Consider the following 22,216-nt stretch of genomic DNA (forward strand, 5'->3'; position numbering starts at 1 on the left):
GGTGGTGGTGATGGTGGAGATGAGGTAGTGGTGGTGGTTGTGGTGGTGATGATGGTGATGGTATTGGTGGTGATGATGGTGATAGTGACGGTGGTGATGATGGTGATGGTGGTGATGGTGGTGATGGTGATGATGGTGATGATGGTGGTGGTGGTGATGGTGGTGGTGGTGGTGATGGTGGTGGTAGTGGTGATGGTGGTGGTGGTGATGATGGTGATGATGGTGGTGATGATGGTGGTGGTGGTGATGGTGATGAGGTGGTGGTGGTGGTGATGACAACAGGATTGGAGGAGCTGTATAACCTACTGGAAACCAAGCAATGCTCAGTGCTTTTTGTACATCAACTCATTTTAATTTCATGATGCCCCTGGCAGAGATGCTTTTTGGAAATCATTTTTGACAGATGAAGGGGTCCAGCATCCCTCCCTTTCCAGCCTTTGCACACAGGCTCAGACAATCTCCGCTGTCTCTACCATCTTCCCAAGTGGGCGCTTTTCTCTGCAGCCTGGAACCACTGCATGGGGCGTGTTCTGCGCACACATTTGTTGACTGTTGAGCAAATTGTATTTGTTGGTTTCCAGGGGACAGAGAAGCTGGAACAGCTGCCCGTCTCCAGGAGCGCTGCTCTGACGCCACCCTGCCCACCCTGTGGGCTTCCTGCCTCAGTCCCTTTGGTCCCCCAGAACCCAAAATAGCAGTCTACGGTCAAGGAGACAAGGAATGAGGCATGTGCCGGGCCGGAGGGCTGAGGGGTGCAGGACAGCCCGCCCTGGGGTTTCCAGCGGGCTCTGTGGGTCCCGCCCGTCTCAGGCTTTTTATAGTGTGGCCGTGTCAGGAGAGCCGGTGAGTCTGCACAGGCCTCTGCCTGCTGTGTGTGGACCCTTTGCAGAGGTGGCCTGAGGAGACGTGGCCCCTGCGCTGACCTGGGTTTGAGTCTCCACAGCAGCTGACTCGCCCTGTCCACAGCCCCGTCGTAACGGGAGTAGCGGGTCAGGGCAACTGAAAAAGGAAACGGGCCGTGCCCAACCCAGCTCTATTATTAAACTTTTCTCTAGTGCCTTCTCCTCACTCAGCCCTTTGCCTCCATGTGCGTGAGATTGTCCCTGAGCCACCCCAAAGGAATGGGGCTGTGCAAGCTGGTGGGCAGGGGGAGACGGCGGGCTAGGGGCTCAGTGTCATAGGACCACAAGATGACTAGCGCTTGCAAGAGCTTCTTGGAGTATGAGCCTGGTCACCCCGAGGCTCTAGACTGTGACTTTAGAATAAGGCCACTATGTTTTAGAAAAACATGCTTTACCTGGAGGCAAATAACTGAGCCCTCTGGACAAGAGGTGTGGGAGGCTTGGCTTTCTCGGTGGCCCGGAGCCTCACTCTGCTGAGTAAGCGTCAGCAGAGGTCCGGACCACGTCAAGACAAAGCTGGACACCCGCTTTGTGTCTCTGGTGTGGGGCGAGACCACGCGGGTGTGACGTCTGCTTTGTCGGTTTCCTTGAGCTGAAGAGCTTTCTCTGGCCAGCTACCTCCCGAACTGTTACCCACTTCTCTGTGGAACAGTTTCAGATGTACACAGCACGGAGAGAAAGGTGCAGGCATGCGTCTCTCCCCTACATCTTACCCAACACATGCCGCTCCACTGTCACAGCTCACAGGAGGCACGCTCCTCTCCAGGCTGGGCCTCCGTCCACACGTCCTTCTCCCGGAGTCCATGGTTTTTGCCTTCGGGGTCCCTCCCGGCGTTGTACCTCTGTGAGTTTGGGCAGAGGTGCAGGAGAGCCGACCCCTCGGGATGGCACCTCTCAGGGTATTTTCACGGCCCTAAAGATCCTCCATGTTTCACCCGTCACCCCCTCCTCTCCCAAGGCAACTGCTCATCTCTTCGCTGTCTCCGTAGTTCTGGCTAGTCCAGGGGGTGCCAGAGCAGGACCCCCACAGTGGGCGGCCTTGGCAGACTGGCCCCCAGGACCCCTGTGTCGTTTCATGGTTCGGTAGCTCGTTTCTCTTCAGTCCTGAGTTGGACTGTACTTTGTGGAGTGGGGGGCTGCTGCCCTCAGGTTGAGGCCACCCCCACCTGGGGCTCCTGTCTGTAAATACCCCATTCCCACTCTTTGGCGGTTTGCCCTTTCTGCAGATGTGTTGGCTTGCCAGGAGGAGGGGTGGTGATGAAGAACAAAGAGGGCGGGGCGCCTCTGGGGGAGCCCTCGTGACTGAGGGTGGGGACAGCCAGGTCCGGCCCGGCAGTGAGTTGGTGACATGGGTGGCGGGGCTGAAGGTGGCGCGGTGGGCGAGCGCATCAGCGGGGCCGCGGAGCCACTCGGGCCGTGGGGAAGCCCGCTGCAGGGTCCTGGGCAGAGGCAGGCAGTCCCTGAGGCAGGGCCCCGGCCTGGCGCTCGGCACCTCGCTGGGCAGGAAGGGTCTGGTTCCCAGAAGGCAAGTGACTTATAAATAGCCCATGACGGGCTGCTTCGAGCTGCCACTCGTGTAGTCACTGATTTTGAGAGTGCCCGGACCAGGGCTGGAAGGGATGGGCAAGGTTAAATTCGGCCCTGTTGGCTGATTGGCATTTCTTGAGCTGGGTGCTAATCCCTTCAGGAGGTCAGATAAGCTCCCCAGCGGCTCCCCTGATCTTGACTTTGGAGGCCAGGTTAACTCCTTCATGGGGCGGCAGGAAAACCCCGAAGTCGTGACTACCCCACAGTGTCTGGAATAGCAGAAGGCAGCGTGGACGTCCGGAGGGTTCCTCCATCCCAGGGAGGGCTGGTTCCAGAAATAGGACTTTAAGGTCTCTGCCTGGGGCATTGTCTCCTCCCCAAGGCCTTGCCCAGGGAGGGCTGTTCTGTGAGAGCCATGTAGTTGAGGAAGGAAGAAATTCCTTTTCCTGGGTGTGGCTTAGACCCATGAGAATCTGGCCTTGCCGAATGTCAGGGTTGAGTTGGGGGGAGGTGCCAAGCAGTCCCCCTTGCCGGTCAGGGTCCTCCCGTCAGTCTGTCTGGGGCTCCTGCACCATCTAACGAGTTGAGAGAGGCCCCTCCACGTTTCCAGTGACTTTGCAAGGGCAGAAAGCTTCCCCTCTGCAGTCACTGGGCTTTTGAGGGTGCCCTCCCCACCCCAACCCCAGCCACAAGGGAGGCGCTGGCTCCTTCCCCTTCCAGTGCCCTGGGGTTTCTGGTCTCATTTAACGCCTTCCTCTCTCGAGCGGGGGTCTCGAGACCCCCTGCTACAACTCCGGCCATGCTGTGGGTTTCTGGGACCCTCCTCTTTCCAGGATGGTCAAGCCTGGGGTGTCGCAGCCTCAGGGGCTGTCCTCTGCTTTATGGTGCCGTCCTCTCTCGGGCTCACTCCCCCCCAGCACAGAGCCGCAGCATCCAAGAACAACTGCTTGTTCCGCTATAAACTCAACTAGCTGAAACCCGCTGAGACACTGTGGGGATAAATTATTCCCAACAAGCTCTCCCGTTAAAAGCCAGGGCCCTCCATTGCCACCTCCTTCTCCCTCCTTGCGGCGTCTCAGCAGGGTTTCCGGGTCAGCCTGCGATCTGTCCCCATCCTCATGCCCTTTCTGTCTGCTGTGATGCTTTTTTCTAACCTCAGCGTGACAAGTCAGAAGGCTTTGGCCAGAGGACGTGCATTGGGTTTTCTCCCGTGCGTTTTTTTTATGCAAGGGCCTGATTGGGTGATGGTGTCTTCCTGCTCCGTTTGGCTGGATGATGCTGTTGGGGGTACTCGGATGATGGGCCTGCGTGCAGCTCACGAGGCCCTTCCTGGCCTACTGGGATCCTGAGCTCCTCGCGTGGGTGGTGGGGAGCGGCTTGCACTCCCAGATGTGGAATGATCACTTCAGATCAGCATTACCTTGGGGAGCCTTTGAGGAGCAGAGGGGCGGCGGTGTCTGGGGGGGCTGGGGGCGAGGGCAGAGTTGAGGCGTCTGCAGCTGCAGCTTGACTTTGTCTTGGGCTGACGGCACCTGGTGTCTCCCGCAGGCTTCGTGGTTCAAGACAGGTGAGCCGTGGCAAGATTGAGCTCCCGTCTGAGAGCTGTAGTTCCAGGGCAGGTCCTTCCCAGCAAGGAGACACTCTGGAGCTTGACGTCACCCTGGGGCTCTGTGCCCTGGGAGTGGGAAGGGACTGGCCCTAGGCCTCTGCAGGGGAGGGGGGGCCTCAGTGACCATGGCCCGGCCGGTGTAGCTCATCACCCCCGGCAGACAACGAAGGGCTGAGGGGGCCTTGACTTTTGAGTCCTTGAGGTGTTTTGGAATTTGAGACCAAGATATCAGGTGAGTTTGCTCTTGTCTTCCCTCTTCTCCCACCAAGTCTGTCAGGAGCTCGGGGCAACCTAGAACTCAAGCAGCTTGGAACAGCATTCCTCTGTGACCTCTGTCCTCCCGCCAACTCACTACCACCCCCCCGACCTCCCCAGAATCTCCCAAGTTATGGTCAGGAATGCCCAGCTGATCCAGGAACAGGCTTCTCTCCTTGTAACTCCTCACAGAGTCTTGGGCTGTGCTCGGCACAGTGTGCTAATGACCGCGGGTGGGTGTGAAGGCCCCAAGCTCCCGGCACATTCTCTGCACCCCACTCCACCCCTGACACACACACTGCCTCTCCTCCTTTAGGTGCATTCCTGAGATGAAGTGGCTGACGAGTGATGGTCATACCTGCACAACCCATTACCTGGGGAGCAGAAGGACCCACTTTTTTTTTTAATGAGAAGGAGTATGTGGGTCGTAAGTCCCCAGCATTCCGAGGAATGAGTGCCCGCTCTGCCTCGTGAGTTTGCTATTACTGTCTTCGTTTGATAAGTGCGACCGGAAGGCCCAGAGAGGTTCCGTGGTTTTCTTGAGGTTGTCCATCTAGGACAGCAGCGTAACTCTTCAAGTCCATGGACTCCTGGCTGGGCTCCTTGTTTTGACTTGCCAGAGCTTTGCACATCGGTTGCATTTTCTCTATGCTGTAACTCAACTTTCTGCTCCTGCTCCCAGGATCTTGGTAATGCCCAGAAGTTTAATCGACATGTCCTAAATGCCACTTAGGGGAACAGTCTCAAGCAGATCTCCAAGCCCTGCCCCCCCCTTCCACAGATACGCTTCACCCCTTCCTGGTACCATGTAGCATTCCAGTGCTGCCCACGGGGCATGCCCCGGGTCCCTAACCTCACGATCCACTTTCCAGTGGAGCAGACAGATGGAAAATACATATGGCGATAGGGCATAAAAACTGGGAAGAAAACAAGGAAAACTTAAAGGGTAAGAAGAGAACGCTGGGCAAAGACACCCACCGATGCAGTCGAGTGTGGGGTTTCCGGGGCCTCACAGAGGCCAGTGAGTGGGAACTGGGCAGGGAGGGGGTGAGGAAGGCAGAGGCCTGATGGCGTAGGGTCTTGTAGGTCGTGAGCAGCGACTGGACATTTTTCTGTCTGCAAAGGGAGCCAGCAGAGACTTGAGCAAGGACCACCTGCCTGCTTGCTGTGGGGGCAGTGGGCTGCAGAGGGGCTTGAGAGGCAGCTGGGGCAGAAACGACTGTAGAGGCGCAAAGGTGTGATGGCAGTGGAGAGGAATGGGCAGAGAGGAGCTGGGCATCGGAGGTGGGACTGGCAGGCCTTGCTGCTGGAGGACATGGGCCACCACGGAGGAGGCAGGCTGCTGATTCTTGGGGTCCCCGTGGCTTGAGCCTCCGTTCTCTTGTGAACCCATTGAGTGTGAGATGCCTGCGAGGTGTCCGAAGGAGACAACAGGCGCGGCAGACCTCTCCTGGCCCGCCCACTGCCCCCTCAGCAGTGTTCTGTGGATCCGCCTGTTCTGCTCCCCGCTCTGTCTCTGGTGGATCCCCTCACACCCTGTACCTCTGGCCTGCACCCCAGGTCCGTATGCATAAAGAAATAAATCTTTTTAAAAAACGGAGACAAATAGTCAAGTAGATGCTCAAATTCGGGGTGTGGGGCTGTGTGCCCAGAGGAGCTGCCCCACTTCTGCTTGCTGGTCGGCAGGTGGAACAGTCCTCAGCAGGCTCTGTGGGGTGCCCACCACGTGCTTCCTGGCATAGCTGGTGCTTAGTAATGACTATGGAAAGCAGGCAAGGTGATTGCATGAATGAGTCACCCAGAATGAGCAGTTGGTAATCCCTGTGGTCACATGCTTTGGGCGAAGATGGGGATGCAGCTGCACTTGATACGGCAACATTCCTGTGCCACTTGGATGTCCTTGGTATTCATGGAAGTGGGGCTCGCTTGACCCTCGTGGTCCTTGACAGCATAAGTGGAGGTGGCTTTCCCCCAGGGTCCTAGCTGGTGCTGCACAGAACAGGTGGCACCACGTGGCTGGGAGTTGGCGTCTGGGAAGCTTAGTTCCACTGGGGGCTGTCTCTCGGGGCCTACCAGAAAGTAGCATCTGTAGGGCAGGAAATGGTAGATGCTCTGGGGAAGAGGTCAGTGTTCTAGTGGACAGAGGGAGGGGTCGGGGAGGGTGGGTGGAGATCACTCGCGCAGGATGGGCATCGCTGAGTGGTAGGTAGGGAGGAGACCCACGCTGGTGGGGAGAAGCTGGAGGAGAGGCAGGCAGTGCAGGCCTGGGGCGGGGGCAGAGGGCCAAGGACTCTGGGTGGCAGGGGGCAGAAGCAGACTCCTGGTGAAGAGGTGAGGGGGTCTGGAATGGTCACATACCGGCGGGGCTGGCCGGCGCGTGAGGAGGCGAGGTGGCCAGCGGAGGCTTCTGTTTTGGCCCAAGGGGCAAAACTGGGAATTGGGTCCTGGGGCTGGAGAGGAGGTTTGCAGCGATGTGGTCAGAGGTTTCGGATGGATGGGCTGTGGAAGGGTACCGGGGATGATGGCGGTGACAGTTTACACTGAGGGCGTTAGGCCGAGCTCTTGTTCGGAGGGCTTGAGAAATTTACCCTCGTCGGTCATCACTGCAGCCTTGCAAGGTGAGTACTACAGGTATCTCGGGGGAGACAGCACCAGTCTTCCTGCGTGGCAGGCGGGGTCAGAGTCAGCTGCCAGGGTTCCATTTGTCAGCGGTAGAGCCCACCTTAACTGCCGGCCACAGGTCCGAGACTGGCTCCTGGGTGGAAGAAGGGAAGAGCATGTCCCCAGGATCGGGGACCCGGGTGGAGAGGCGTGTTTGTAGGTGCCCAGAAGGTGCGCGTGTGACACCGAGGGCAGCAACACTGACCTGGCGTGGAAGCAAAGGGGCTTTGTGCCAGGGAGGTGGCGGCTCTGCCCGGTGGATTGTGCCACAGCCCTGCTGCACCTGGTGTGGGTGACGGGGCCGGTGCTGGCGCCTGCGTTTCCCATGTTCAAAGCACGGCCATAGACTGGCGACATGTCGCTTTCCGTGACCGTGAGCTTGGGACACGGAATTCCACCCCTTTGCTTGGGAGGGTCCCGGCACTGACTGGGTATCCCTTTCAGGGCAGGTGACCTGATTTCCGTGGGGGGACGGAATCCATAGGGCAGTCTTGGAGGTTGCTTTTGTAACCTCCAAGAGTTGGTCTCTGCCCCGCCCCTAACCTGGCAGCTGGTGCCGCCAACCCACCCTAGGTTCTCACTCCAAGCACATCTTTTCCTTTTTTAAAGATTTTTTTATTTACACATACAGAACTGGGGTACAGGCCAGAGGTGCAGAGGGTGAGGATTTACCAGGGACAGAGTGGGGAGCAGAACAGGCAGATGGACTGAAATACACTGTTGAGGGGAGCAGTTGGGGGCGGGGAGAGACAGGAGAGGTCTGCCGCGCCATGTGGGTCACCCCCGGGGCCGGGGATCGAACTCGCACTGAAGTGGCTGCGGCCGGCTTGCAGGGCTGCGTCTTCACCGTTGCGCCACCAGGGAGGGCCCTTCTCCTCTTCTTAAACGGAAATTTTACTCCGGAAGAGGCGAAGCTGCCTCGCGGGTGGGACGGACCCTCTCCTGTTAATCGGAGTGTGTCTCTTTTGTGGGTACCCAGGAGGCAGCACCCTAATTGCTCCCCTTACAATGTTATTTCTTTTATTTTTCTGACTCCCGCGGCAGCCTGTGTCTCAGAAAACACCCTTGTGAGAGCTTAAGGGAAATGTTGAGCCACAAAGTGCAAGCGTCTGCATTCTGCTCTGTCCTCATCCCTCTCGCGCTGCAGCTCTCCCCTCCCCCCTTCTGTTGAATAAGCAAAAGCAAGGGCAAATTTATTCCTGGGGATCTCATATGAAAATGCGTAGTAATTGTTTCTTTTTGCTATTGTCAATATGTTTCTGTTCTGTTCAATGAACTTGGTTCTCGGTTACACCTGCTGGCTCACGATACAGCATGGAGCTCATTTCCTGCTTGCCCTTTATGAAATACCAACCTTTCCAAGCCAGGTCTTGGTGGAGGGAGCGCGGAGGGAGGGCTTATGTGTGGGCGCAGGCATGTACATGTGTGTGCATGCGTGTGGAGGGGCACAGTAGTGGGGGGAAGGGGCGGGCCCAGGAGGATCTGTTTCCCAGCGAGTCCTCTCCCCGCCCCCCCCTCCACCCCCCGGACTCCATCACTGCTTGGCAGGTGCCTGATCTCAGAAGTAATCGATGCTGCTTTAGATACAGGTCGGGCATGATTAGCGGTCTTGATTTAATGTCACTGTGGCCTGCAACTTGGCCCTCCTCCCTCCCTGGGTGCATGTAGCTCCTGGTCAGCCCTGAGGAAGGGTGCTGGATCAGACTCAGGCTCGGCCCCTGACAGTGGGCCCGTGCGGGTCACCTCTTGAGCCTGGTTGGAAGGTCCTGGCACGCTGCCTTCCCAGGAGACATGGGCCACCCTTAGAGAGGCAGGGGCAGCACCCAGCCTCCTGGCTCCCGGCTGAGCCCCCTCGCCGAGGAGCTCAGCCCGTCACCCGCTCAGGGGCCGCTCACAGCTTCCCTGCCGATGTCAGGCCGCGCATGTGAGCACCGAGCAGAAGCGAAACCCTGGGAGATGGTTCGGTTCAGTCATTTAACAGGTGAAGAACCGAGGCTGAGGGCCGTGACTGGACCCGCCCAAGACTCCCGGCTCCTGGCATTCGGTGGCCAGCGTGCCCGGCTCCAAGGGCCCCCTTGCCTGTTAACTCTTGAACATATGCGGAGCCGTGCGCGTCTCTGTGTGGTGCTGGACGGACAGATGGCCCTTCTCCTGCCATATGCTCCGGCCGGTGTCAGCACGCCAGGGGCTGGAGGGGGCTGTGGCTCCAGGCTGGGGGCACCCCGCGGCTGACCTGGCTTTCATGCCCCACCGCCCTCCTCACCGGGCTCACTCAGCTGGGGCCTGGCTGTTGATAAACCAGGGCGTGTCTGCGGCCGGGGCCAGGGAGGTGCACAGAGAAGAGCGCAGGGTGCCCTGCCCGGCCACCAGTTGTGAGGGAGTGGGGGTGGGGCACACATCCTGCCAGGTCTGGAGGCACAGATGCATTCGGGGGCCCTGAGGGTCCGGGGGAGGTCCGGGAGGAGGATGTCTTTATTTTCAGGGGTGTATCTGTGGTGCTAGTGATTGGCCAGGCCAGCGTCTGCTGGAGATGGAGATTCCTCCATCTCATGCAGTGATTGGGGTCGTTACATTAACTCTGAGCCTGACTTCACTGGGACCTTCAGGCAGCTTCTCTCTGAGAAGTCCAGGGCCCTGGACCCCTGGGGACAGAGGGGGCGAGCCCTGGTCCTGGCCTGCCTTCTCTCTGGCCCCTGCTGGGTCACAGAGCGACTTCTCGCCCGCCCGCCCGCCTGCCCGCCTCAGCCCGCCTCCTCCCGAGCTGGCTTTCCGCTTATCTTAATTTATTGATGAAAACTTGTTTTACGGTCCCGAGCACAGACGGCAGCAGCTCCCTGCCAAAAGAAAGCACGCTCACAAATCGGGAAAGTGAGCTGCCTCCCGGAGATGGGCGGCTGGGGAATCGGAGGCCGGCAGAGTGAGTAAAGCATGTCTGGCCCTCGTGCTGCGGCCCGCACGGAGGGGTGAGCGGCTCTCGCAGCCGGCACCGGGTGTGGGCTGAGGCTGGGACGTTCGGGCTGCAGCCTGGGCAGGACCCTGTGGCCTCTGCCTGCTGCTGGCCCCTGGCGCATCGCCCCGCCTCAGTCACCTGGGTGGATGAAAGTCTGCAGGCCGTAAATACTAACCAAGACTCCCATTTATAGCTGTGTACAAGGCACCATGCTAGCAGGTTTATTTTTATGAAGCTCATTTAATACCAACTATAACTCTATGTGGTAGGTACATTAATCCCTTATTTAAAAACAAGCACTGGAGAAGTCATTTTCAGAGATTCATTTCCCCCCTCGTGCCCGACTCGCAGCTGGTGAGTGAGGGAAATGAGAACTTGAGCTCTGTTGCCCACCTGGTCTCTGGGCCTGAGGCCCCTGCAGCCTCCACACACCCTCGCCCTCCACGCGGCCGGGCACACTTCTGCACGTGACGGCCTTTGCTGCTCGTCTCCTTGGTCCAGGGTGCCCGGACGTCATGGAGTCAGGTGCTGCCCGGTCAGCAGGGTGCCAGCCGCGACCAGGTACTTGCAGGCCTGCCGAGGGGCTGAGGGCCAAGGATCTGATGGGCCGGCTATGGTCAGGCCTGCCTTGTCCTTTTTTAAAAAGTGGGAGCCACCCTCTGCGCTCCTCTGACACGTCCCTGGTGGGTGGAGGGGCTGTTCCTCATGTCGCTCTTCACTGCCTGGGTCGGCCAGGTGTTGTGTGGGATGAGGGCTGGCCTCCGGGGGCTTCGGGCACCCTGGTCTGTACAGTGGGGGTAGGGGCCCCTCCCAAGGCTGGAGGGCCCGTGTGCAGCTGCCAGTACATGAGAGTGTTGCCTGGCAGTCAGCCGCGAAGGACCAGGCTTATTCCCATAGCTCCTTTGTTTTGTGGGAATACAGGAGCAAAAATTAGGTCTGCTGGGTTCCAGAGTAGCTTAATTGGCTACTTTTGCAGACATACAACCAAGTCTTCTCAAGCTGTAAAATCAGCAAAGCAGGTAGAGGTCTCCTGGAGCGCCCCCCGGTACATACACCCCAGTACGTACACCCGCCCTTGAAGATGGCTCTCCTGGCGGCTTGGCCACTCACCCCCCCCTTGCACTCCTCTGCTCCCACACCGCCCTTCTGTGTCACTCCCTGGCACACGGCACCCCTTCCAGGTGGGCTGTGCTTGCCCTCCCCCTCCCCTTGACTGGGGTCTTGGGTCCGCCCCTACCTCCCCCGGGGCAGATGGGACTGGGAAACTTCAAGGTGCTGAATGAAGAGAGGTCTGGGATTTTCCTTAGTCTGTAGCAGGTTCATAGGGGTTACAGTCATGGGATTTGGAGTCACATGAAATTGGATTAAAATTCCTCGTATGTCAGCTGCGCACGTAAGCTCAGACAGGGTGCTTCCCCTCTTATCTTTCGCTGGGACATTTGCAACCTGAGGGACATTCTGGTTGCCACCTTGCTTGATTTGTTTTGTTTTCCGGAAATGCCTGGATGTACTCGGGGTGCAACAAATGCTGGCTTCCTGGTCGGCGTTATTACATGGTCCGTGTCACCATCTCCTCGCCGCCCAGCGTTTCTGTCACCTCCACGGCTTCTTGGCTCTCGCTCGCCCTGTGCGACCCTCAGGCCCCAGGGCTCATACCCAGCACACCCTACCTGTCTTTCTCCATGTCTAGGTGAGACCCTTTCTGCTGATTTGGGGTGACTAGGTCTCAAACAGCGGGCATGGTGGGTCAGAATATGGTTTCTGGGTTCCATGCCTTTGTTTTCTCATCTGTAAGATGGGTGGGGCTGGGGGGTTAAATGAGGCAGGAGAGGCCATGCCTCCTGGCACCTACCTGCTTGCCTGTCTCAGCAGCTGTGGGGGCTTGGAGTGAGCCCCGGCCCTGGCGCCAGTGGGCTCCGCGGCCTGGAGAAGGCCCCGAGAAGAGCTTTCAGCAGTTGTCTGAATTGCAGCCGCCTGTTGAAACGCCAGAGCAGGCCCTGCTCTCGTGTGCCAGGACGCGGAGATGGCAGAGCTTGGCTCAAGGCAAGAGGGGTCTCAGCGGGCAGAGGGACCTGAACTTAACCAGCTTGTGTCCCCACGAAGCGTGTCAGGAGTGCCAGATCCTGCATGGACGGATGGCTCCCGGCGGGCAGGGGGCCTGGCGCCCTCCCAGAGAAGAGCAGCCAGCATCGGTCACGTCGAGGGTTCTAGCAGAGGAGCGTGTGTGGGCTGCTGGGGCCGGAGAAGGACCTGGGTGTCAGCCGCGATCCTTCCCGACCTGTGTGCTTAATTACAGTGTTAGTTGCTGAACTCGAACCGTAAAGGTCGTGCTCGCTACCTTCTTACAAGGCCTCCGTCCTGCCATGGGCAGAGTGGAGCAGCTGGGGAAGGAGAGGCTCTGTGATGGAACTGCTTTTGCTGTGACTTGTCTCTGGGGGCCTCAGCTTGCCTCTGGGGGCCTCCTCTCCTCAAACAGGGAGCTTAGTCCCCAGCTCTCCCCCATCTGTGGGTAAGTTACAGTCCTCTGGATAACGAGTTTTTTGCCAGAAAGGTGTGGTGCGAGCGCACGTTTCCCCTGTCTGTTGCCCTGCATCTCCCGGCGCGCGAAGGGCGGTGCGGTACCTTGTTTGACATTTCTATTCCGAGGATCACGCAGGGCTGGCTGGCGTGGTCCTGCTCATTTCCCCAGCGCCCCTGGGCGCCAGGGAGGGGCTTGTTCCTCCCTCTCCCTGTTAGCGGAGAAAGCACTGAGCTGCGGGAGTGGCCTGCTGCCCCGCACAGCCACGACACAGCCTCGGCCCGGCGACGGCTCTGCTTTCCCAGAGAGGCCCAGGCGGCCGCCCCTTCAGAGTGACGCTTAAGGCCCACCCGTGCTTCTCCTGCCCCCCCTTCCCAGCACCCCTGCAGCTCCCTGCTTTGCATATTAGACCGCACTTTGATGCCGTCAGAAGTGCCTTTCTCCCCAGATGCACACAATGAAGCAAAGGCAGGAAGGCGAAAATATGTCGGTGATTGGAAAATCCTTTCTCCAGACTCCTCTGACGAGCTCTTCTGAGTGCTTGGCGCCTCCCCTCCCAGTCTGCAGCGGCCGCAGCAACTCAGGCTGCTGTGGGCCCTGGTCCCCGCAGGTCACCCTGTGGCTCATTCCCTGCGCCCAGAGCTTGGGAGTCTTCACCCCTGGGGCACACCAAGGAGAACCACAACACCCCCCTGCCCATCCAGCATGCAGAGCACCCCTTTCCACACCAGCACCCTGTCTGAGAGTTGCTGGACTTGGGTGGCCTGGGGCTCAAAATTGTTTCCTGCGGATTGTTGACAAGTTCCGGAGTTGGGGAGAAGACACGTCCAAGAGCCTTCCTCCCCCCGCCCTCCCGGAAAAGGGCAGCCCTGTAGCGAGCTCGGGGAGCAGAAACCGCAGCACAGGCCAGGACGGCGGACTGTCAGCCTGCCTCTTGGGAAGCTCTTCCCCAAGCCCGCCCCCCACCTCGGCATTTTCTGCCTCCTCGTGGGTGTTCCCAAGGAGGGATGGGAAACAGCTGTGCGCGCTGCGTGCAAAACCTCGCTGGGTCCTTGGGCCGCGTCTCCTCGCTTGGGGGCTCCACCGTCCTCCCTAGCTGTGAGCAAGCACCGGGCTGGAAGGACCTGGAGAATGCAGGGGGCCCCTTCCTGCACCCCGCCCCCACCCTCTTTGATTACACCTGGTGGGGCCCACTGGCCACTGCCCAGCCTGACATGTGCTTGACCGGGAAGGAAATGCAGTTCTGCCCACCGCGGCGACCCCAGAAGGCCCCGGCGGTGGTGGGGATCGACGTTCATGGAGTGGTGAATGATCTCTCCTTCCTCGCAGGCTGGCCGTGCTCTGTATCATCTGCTGCTCTTTGGCATCCAGACCGCACATCATTCTGTGGTCTTTCTGGGAGCTGTTCCCCAGACTTCGCTCCTTCTGGCTGCCTCAATCCCATGTCAGGCCCTCCTGTGGGTTCTGAAGTGGTCGCCACCTCCTTTTCCCTCTCCCCACAGAGTAAGGAGGCCTGTGGGTTCATTTAAGGGGCTGCAAGATACTGGCACCTGAGGAAACAGATCTGGAAACATGCTGTCAGGTTGGCAAGTCTGTTCTGAGACGGGATCCGCTGTGAGAGACGGGTGTTGAAGGGGCCTTTCGGGATGGACAAGGCAGGCCCCTTCCTCGCCACTTGCCATCTTTGCTCTTGAGCATCTCAGGGACTAGGTCTGCTCTCAGCACCCTTGTCTGTCCTTTGAGCCCAGGGACAGACCCAGTGCCGCCTGCCGAGAGATTATGCTACCCTGGCACCCTACCCCGCTCATGCCTTGGCTGGAGTGAGCCTCTGGCAGGACAGATGCCCTCCGTGCTCAAGTCCTCCAGGTAGCCCACGAGATGGGCTCAGCAAAACCAGCCTCCTTGCCCTACCCACACCGGGGTCAGAGGGCACCACACCCTGGTCATAGCCATCTGGGGCCAGGGCTGTGGCCCACCCAAGGCCTCTTAACTCACTGGAGGTGGGCAGAGGCCTGCCCACCAGTGGAGTCACACGCATCATCATGGACTCTTTCATTCCCATGCACTTTTCAGTGGGCATATTCTGATGCCTAGTGAGTGGGTGACCTTGGTCTCTCCCTGGAGAGAAGTGGACTCTTGGAACTTGTTATTTAAGAGCTTTATTAACCTCAGAGACTTGCAGTTCCCTAACACAGTACCCCCTAGGTCTGCCCATGTTTAATTGTGCCCGCCTTGAACCGTCTTAGATGAAGCATAACCTCATTCTGCAATAATCAAAATGCAACTGGGTTTTAGATATGCAAATGCTTTATGTAATGTTTATTTGGAGGAAAATTTGGCTCAGAAATATGGGTGTGACCTCCCTGTCACCTATGCAAGCTGGTGATGTTGGAGGCTGCGAAGTGAAGTCGTGAAGAAATTGGAGGCTTTGAGAGAAAGTGTGGGGTCAAAAAAAGAATGGCTGAGAAATCATACTGTTCAGCTTTAAATTATGCACAAGCTCAATGTGAGCCAAAACTGTGATGTGGCAGCCAGCCAAGCCACTGGGGGCTTAGGCTACATTACTAGAGGTATGGGGCTCAGACTATAGGAGGGGAGAGTGGTATGCTTGTATGCTCTGCTGGCCCCTCATTGTTGGAATCTAACTAAGTTTGGGACAGGGATGAGCAGAGAGAGTGACTCAGAGGTGGAAGATCTCAAAACCCTTTAGCAGGTCAGAAGACTTTGGAGTGCATGGTGTTATCGATATAGGGTCTTAATTTACAGGCCTGCCATACTTGTTCTGGGTGAGCTTCTTGGGCAAAACTGGGACTTATGCATGTTAGTCTCAGCGAAGTGGGTTCTTGAGTTAACAAGCAGGAATTTCTAGCTAGCGTTGTGGAGAAAAGGAGCGGAGTGTCTTACCGGAGGGTCAGCAAGAAGAGGCGGGCTGCCTCGGCCAGACTAGGCCCCCCGGCTGGCCGCCTCTGTCTGTGTGCCGAGCCTCTGCCTGCTGGGTGACTTTGGCAGAGCTGGCTCGGTGACTTTGTCCTTTCTTTTCGGTATGTGCAGAATTGGAAGCGTTGTGGGGGAGCTCCTCCCTTTATGGCTGTGACAATGAATTCGAGCTGCGGGGCCCCTGGGAGGGAAGGGGCGTCTGAAATACAAAGCAGTGGCCCTGCTCCTGGCGTTGATGTATTGTCCCATCTCCCATGATGAAGTTCTTGGCAGGTCGGCTTCTCCCAGGGCCAGGCAGAATCATTACTAGCCGGCATGTCGGGCTGTGAAATTAAAGTCGTTTTGGTTTGCTTTTTTATTCTCCACATCCACTAATTTATTAAATGCCATTAAACGCTGTGCTTGGCCCTGACTCATAGACAGCACTGGAGGTGCTTAGATCTAGCGTTTGAAACGCTTCTGCACAGCAAAGAAGGGGTGAAGCTGGTGGGGATCAAGGCCCAGATTGGGGGGCTCTGCAGAGATAATGAGCCCGTGGGAGTGTTTACCAGAGGGCTGGATGTGCTGGGGCAGGGCCAGCAAGGCGAGCGGGCGGCTTCACAGGCAAATGAGGGGCCAAAGGAGGCAGAGTCAAGGAAAACTTGGGGTCCTAGGAGTGGAGGAGAGGGGCTGTGGGGTCCGGCTAGATTACTAGAGGTATGGAGCTCAGACTGTGGGAGGGGAGAGTGGTAGGCTTTCAGGGAGATGTGTGTCTGGATCTAGGCCTGCCCCTTGGCTGTGGCCTAGGCCCCTTACTCCACCCCTCCTCCTCGCCCTCCTCCCAGCAAGTATTTATGTAGTATCCGGCATGCTCTGGGCCTGTGGAGGAAGAGAAGTGGAGCAGACAGGCCTTGGGAAGCCTGGCGTTGGGCACAAACGGGAAGCAACTGGAAGTCCCGGGCCCATTGCTCTAGGTCCACACTTGGCCCGGGGGTCCCTCCAGAGAGGCTGACTCCATGTGGGGGACACTGTGGACAGCTGTGAAGTCCCACAGGGAGGGACGGCCCCCGAGCTATAAGCAACATGCACATTTTGGGGGCGCTGGGGGGAGATTCTCAAGAGAGGATTTTGCTCTGCAGGGGAAGTGGTGGGCCTCACCCCGGAGAAAAGGCTAATACATAAGGCCACGTGGCAGGGGCATATTAAAACTACAAATCAGCGTGGGTCACACTGAAGGTGAGGATTACTCGGTCAGGCCAGCTGCAAGACTCACCGCGACGGGTGTGTTGTCCCCTCGAACGCCATGCCTGCGGCCTCAGTTTACCTGCTCTGCATCTGTTGGAGGGACCCAAGGGTGACGAGAAGGCTCCTCCTCTCTCCCGCAGGCTGCGTGCGGGGCCTAGCTGAGGGGGGGAGCCACAGGCAGTGCCGGGGGTCACTGTTCTGGGGACTCGGCAGTGCGCACAGCAGACCCTCACAGAGATGGCAGACACCCGTAACGCGGGATGGGAGCTCGTTTCCTCAGCCTCGAGTGTGGATTTATTTGGAATTGAAAATGTTTAGAGATTTGTCAGCTGTGGGGAGGAAGGAGCGGCAAGGGGCGAGGGAGGCTCGGGCCAGCCCTTGGAGCAGCCTCTGGCCAGGCCCCGGCCGCCCTTGGGGCAGCTGGCGACCGAGGCCTGTCGGCCGACCCCCGCCTGGGTCCCAGTGCCCGGAGTCCCCCTGCCTCGCCGCAGTCCCTTCCTGCCTTGGGTGACGATGGCTGATGGCTCGGCCACTGCGCCGAGACAGCGCTCTGCTTTGGGAAGGGGATTTGCCGATGTCTCCGGCGCTTCACCGCCTCTGCAGCGCGGCTTCCTCCCCGCGCTGGCACCCCAGGGTGGCCCGGTCCCTCCCTGCAGCCCCACCTCGCCCTCCCGCCGCCCTGCGCTGGCCTCTGGCCTCCGAGGTCAGCTTCCTGACACCCTGGGCGCCTGCTCAGCCAGCTCCTGCCCGCTGCCGCCCCCTGCCAGCTCCCGGCTGGCGTCTGCTCTGCACTTTTCCCATCTGGCAGGTCACCCCTTTTGGGGCCGGGGTGCCACCCCACCCCGGAGTGAACAGCACATCAGGCTCTTCTCTGGGGCGACAGAGAGGGGCAGTTGGCGTTGGATGTGGCAGGCTAAGGTCCTTGGCCACTGTTCCTACTCGGTGCCAGGTAATTCTATATTCGGGGGCTGTTTGGGCATGGAGGGTGTCCAGCAGCGTCCCTCCCCCCCCCCCATTGCCAAGCTGTGATGTCTTCTGGGGAGCAAAACTGTAGCCAGGGAGGGCCACGGGGCGAGGTGCTGAACACCACTGTGCGATGCCCACGCCCCCAGGGTTTAGGGACAGGTCACCTGGGGGACTGTCTCACCTCAGGTGACTATTTTTACCTGGGACTTAACCTGGGTCCTGGTGGAGCTACAGCCTTGAAGGGAGAAGGGAAGCAGGTGCGGGGACAGGGCTGAAAGCTCTACTCTATGTGAAGTCATAGAGCCAGCTCTGGGGCGGAAGGGAGAATGGAGGTGGAGGGGACCCATCCCCCCTCAGCCCCCCAGGCCTGTGCTCAAGGAGAGGGGGCTTCGGGAGAAAGCTATATGCAGGACTTGCCCAGCACCAGGGTCTGATATTCAGCAGGGAGCCTGGGGGGACTGGTGTCCCCAACTGCAGGGCGCTGGGGCCACTCAGGCCAGGGGCCCCAAAGCCAGGTCTGTAGTGGGTGCCATTCTTTACATTAAGTGTAACATGGCAGCGGCGGGTCTTTCTCTTATTCCACCCAGGGTTCGGCTTTAACGCCATAAATCTTAAGCATGAAGATCATGAATTTCCATGGTATGATTAATGAAAGAAAAATTGAGATGGCAGCACAGAAACTGACCAGACTGAGGAAAGTCAGAATGAGGCGCTGGGTGGAAGCTTCAGCCGCGCACCGGCAAGCCCAGAGCTTCCGAACCGGCCTGGAGCGCCACCTAGTGGCGGCGGCGTGGCACCCATCCCCCCTGAGAACTTGGCACACCCCCTCGTGTGGATGCTTGGGGCCGGAGGGTGCCGCACCTCGGGAGGTCCCCCAGCTCCACCAGGACTGGTCCGGGGTGCCGGAGCAGGGGCCGGCGCCCAGCTGGGGCTCCCAGGCAGCGCCTTCACCTGCCACCCGGCTCAGCAGCTCCGGCCGTTTCCGGCGGGCATCCCCCCCCCCCCCCCCCCCCTGTGACCGCTGCCCCCTCTCCCGGTCGCTGCAGTGGTCCTGCTAGCTCCCCTTCACCATCCACCGGTCTCTTCTCAGCCAGAGAGCTCCAGTGACAACCATGCCGCTCAGGCCCGGAGCTCCGGCACGCTGAGGCCATGCCCGGGGTTCTCGGGTGCCTGCCGGGGCCGCCCGACCTGTGCCCTGCACCCCCCGCTGGCCGCCTACGCTGCCAGCCCCTCCATGCGGCTGCAGCCACACGGGCGGCTTGCTGCTCCTTGGCCTGGCCAGGCTGTTCCCACCGAGGGCTTTTCTGTTTGCTCTTTCTAGAACACCTCCCTCCCCCGCCCTCCAGTACTTCTGTGACTCACTTCCCTCCTTATTCCGATCCCTACTCAGATGCCACCTTTCTCAGAAGCCTCGTCTGAGCATTCTGTTCCCGTATACTTTCTAGCTCCTTCCCACCTTTATTTTAATCCCGGCATATGCCAGCACCTGAACTTCTACGATCTGTTTGCTCCTGTGGGGTCTGCACCCCCGTCTCCACAAGCACGCCTTCTCCAGGGCCGGCGCGCCCCCAGCTCTCAGACTGGGCCTGGCATGTCCCAGGTGGTCGTGTGGGTGTGTGGCCCGAGTGGAGGAAGGAGCCGCCATGCCGTGGTGCTGGCAGGGGCGGTCTGCGGGCCAGCGGCCGGCCTCGGCTTGGTGGGGCGGTCGGGCAGCGGTGACGGACACGAGCGTCACACGCCCCCCAGCCCCCAGCCGGCCCAGGGCGTCCTTTTCTTCCATTGGTGCGAAATTCATTCTTCACGCCCCTGAGAACAGTGGGCGATGCCCCTCTGGTCAGGGCAGCAGGCCAGCAGGCCACGGTGGACGGAAGGTCAGGCTCTGAAGAGGCTCAGATTCCAGCCCCAGAAAGTCCGCTCACACGCGTCCGGGGCCTTCCCTGCTTGTTGCACACTCTCCCGGGTCTCATGGACCCTCAGAGGACTCTGAGGCATGTGGGTCTTCTCAGCTCACCTGACGCATGGGAGGTGGCGGGTGGACGCAGCTCTCGCCCCCGGACGCGGGCGGTGACTGGTGTTTGCGGGGGGTGGGCGGGCGCCCCCCGCCCAGGGGGCCTTGCCGTGTGCATGGGGACGCGCGGCGTGGCTCACGGCTGTCCTTTCTTTCCAGCTCTGTGGCTGCGGGCTGCTCGGAGTGGGCATCTGGCTGTCCGTGTCCCAAGGCAACTTCGCCACCTTCTCCCCCAGCTTCCCCTCGCTGTCCGCAGCCAACCTGGTCATCGCCATCGGCACCATCGTCATGGTGACGGGCTTCCTGGGCTGCCTGGGGGCCATCAAGGAAAACAAGTGCCTCCTCCTCAGTGTAAGTTGGACCCCTGGCATGCCCGCTCCCCCAAGTTTGTAACTCTGCCTTGGATGCCTGAGGCAGGCAAGGCCTGGCAGCTGACCCGGTGGGTACCCAACGCCAGAGAAGTAGCTTCTAGCATGTTCTCTGCCGGATCACATCCCCCTTTCTCATGATCGGTCACCCCTGCCGCTCTCTGGCGCTTTGCTCTGCCTTCCGTCCGCCCCACTCCGGGGTCCCATTCCAAACCTAGTAGCAGGCACGTGTCTGGAGCGGCCCACCCCCGCCCCGCCATGACCTGCCACGCACCCACGCCCGGACCTTCTCTTCACAGTTTTTCATCGTCCTGTTGGTCATTCTCCTAGTGGAGCTGATCTTGCTAATCCTCTTCTTTGTCTACATGGACAAGGTGAGCCAGCCAGGTGTGGCTTCATCGCCCCAGTGGGGGGGGGGGGGGCGTGCAGATCCTGACAGGTTGCACCTGTAAGGAGAGGACAGTGGGACCCAGAAGGCCCAGGTGAAAGGTTCTGGGCGGGGGGGGGTGGGGTCGCAGGAGGGCGAGTTGGGGGTATGGGGGAGCTCATTACGGCCTCGGCGGGGGCTCCTCCACGTGGCGCTGTGGCACCCCTCACTGCAGTGTCCATGCGCCACACATGCAGCCGTGTCCCGGCCTCCCTGCCGGCGGGCTGTGACTGGACGGTCGCCCGTGGGGGACGCAGAGGGCTAACAGCGGAGGGGGCCCCGCCTCCTTTCCCAAAGGCCCCTGACAACAGGGCGGCCGCTCCCAGGCTTAGCTGCACCTCGGGGTTCAGAAGGGTGGGGGGCTGACCCTGGCACCTCCCTGGGATGCACAGCTAGCTCCCAGCCAGACTGGAGAACCTCGTTGGCACTACCAAGAACGACTGGCCAAGGGCTGTCTCCTAGGCTTCAAAGGCTCGGCGCTGCTCAGTGTCCCCAGAGTGATTTCCCTGGCACAGGGAGAGGCCGAGCTGCTGTTGGCACCGGAGACTGTAGTTCGCTTGCGCTTGTGAATCGCAAGAAATAGCAGCAGCCCCTCTGGCTCTCGATCAGACAGCGCCTTCCCCTCTCCCGCAGTGCCGGGGGGGGGGGGGGGGGGAGGTGTCGCTCGCTGTGCCAGTGTCACAGATAAAGCAGAGGCCAGGTGTCAGGCTGGGCCTCGGTCGGTTCACGTGACTCCCCGTGGGACCCGGCTGTGTGTTAGGGGACAGCATGGGCTGCAGATGCTGGGGCCGAGGGTCAGCGTGGCATGTGTGGCTGGGCTGGTGAGCAGGGGGGTGGAGGCCAGCCTGTCCCTGCCCCGGAACATTACAGCCCTGACCCCCACGCTTAGCTCCCCAGGGAGCCAGACCGTGTCCACTGCAGATGGAGCCAGCAGCCGGCACCTACCGCCCCCAGCGCCCTTTCCCCGTGGGGCCGCAGGCAGAGCCGGGCAGGGCCCTCCCCCATCCGCCACACTTGTGGCCAGCAGCCTGGGTTGACCCGGCTGGGGTGGGGAAGGCGCTGTGTCCTTCTGCCCCGCCCCCCCCAACTTACGGCTTCCCTGGACCTGACAGGTGAACGAGAACGCCAAGAAGGACCTGAAGGAAGGTCTGCTGCTGTACAACACCGAGAACAACGTGGGGCTGAAGAACGCCTGGAACATCATCCAGGCCGAGGTGCGCTTGGGGCCGGGCGGCCGGCACAGACTCTGCCCCGTGACTGAGCCGGGCCTGTGCTTTTGGGTTTCTGAGAGCGGCTGGTCCAGCAGGCCCAGTGTGCTGCAGCTAGAGAGGCGGGGGGTGTGTGCAGGCGGGCAGGACCCCGCGCGGGGGTGGCCGGCCAGGGGGAGACTGGCGAGAGGTTCTGTGGGCACAGGGACCCAGAGGGCAGCTCAGAGAGAAGGGCAGTGCCCCAGGCCCTCCCCTGAGGCTTTCCATGAATAACAGACTGTTTTAACAAGAGCCCTGCATTCCCACTCACGGCTGGGGTGGGGGGCGGGGGTTCTGGTTCTCAGAGGAAACTGAGGCAGTAAACCCAGATGCCCCCATCAAGCCCTCAGTAGCTTAGGCCGATCCGTACAGCAGAGCGTGGAGGGGTCATGGGCGAACAGAGGCCTGAGCCGGCTGGCCATGCCCAGTGCTGGCTCCGAGGGTGGGAGGCCCGTGGAGCTGCCCTCCCCCGCCCTGTAGGCCCTCTGAGGCCCACGGGAGGGCGGGAGGCCCGTGGAGCTGCCCCCCCACCCCGCCCTGCAGGCCCTCTGAGGCCCACGGGAGGGCGGGAGGCCCGTGGAGCTGCCCCCCGCCGCCATGAAGGCCCTCTGAGGCCC

The 22,216-nt window shown here is 60.1% G+C and overlaps 1 protein-coding gene across 1 annotated transcript in view; it reads left to right on the forward strand.

Annotated features, from left to right (window-relative positions):
• TSPAN9 (tetraspanin 9) overlaps nt 1–22,216 on the forward strand; it is a 169,357-nt gene that overhangs the window by 143,691 nt on the left and 3,450 nt on the right. Inside the window, exons 4-6 of the mRNA XM_004692549.2 lie at nt 19,717–19,908; nt 20,225–20,299; nt 21,465–21,605. Coding sequence (XP_004692606.1) covers nt 19,717–19,908; nt 20,225–20,299; nt 21,465–21,605 — 408 coding nt within the window. The remainder of the gene's footprint in view (nt 1–19,716; nt 19,909–20,224; nt 20,300–21,464; nt 21,606–22,216) is intronic.

The sequence above is a fragment of the Condylura cristata genome, unplaced genomic scaffold, assembly GCF_000260355.1.
Source record: "Condylura cristata isolate star-nosed mole 26May11 unplaced genomic scaffold, ConCri1.0 scaffold00034, whole genome shotgun sequence".
Lineage (NCBI taxonomy): Eukaryota > Metazoa > Chordata > Mammalia > Eulipotyphla > Talpidae > Condylura > Condylura cristata.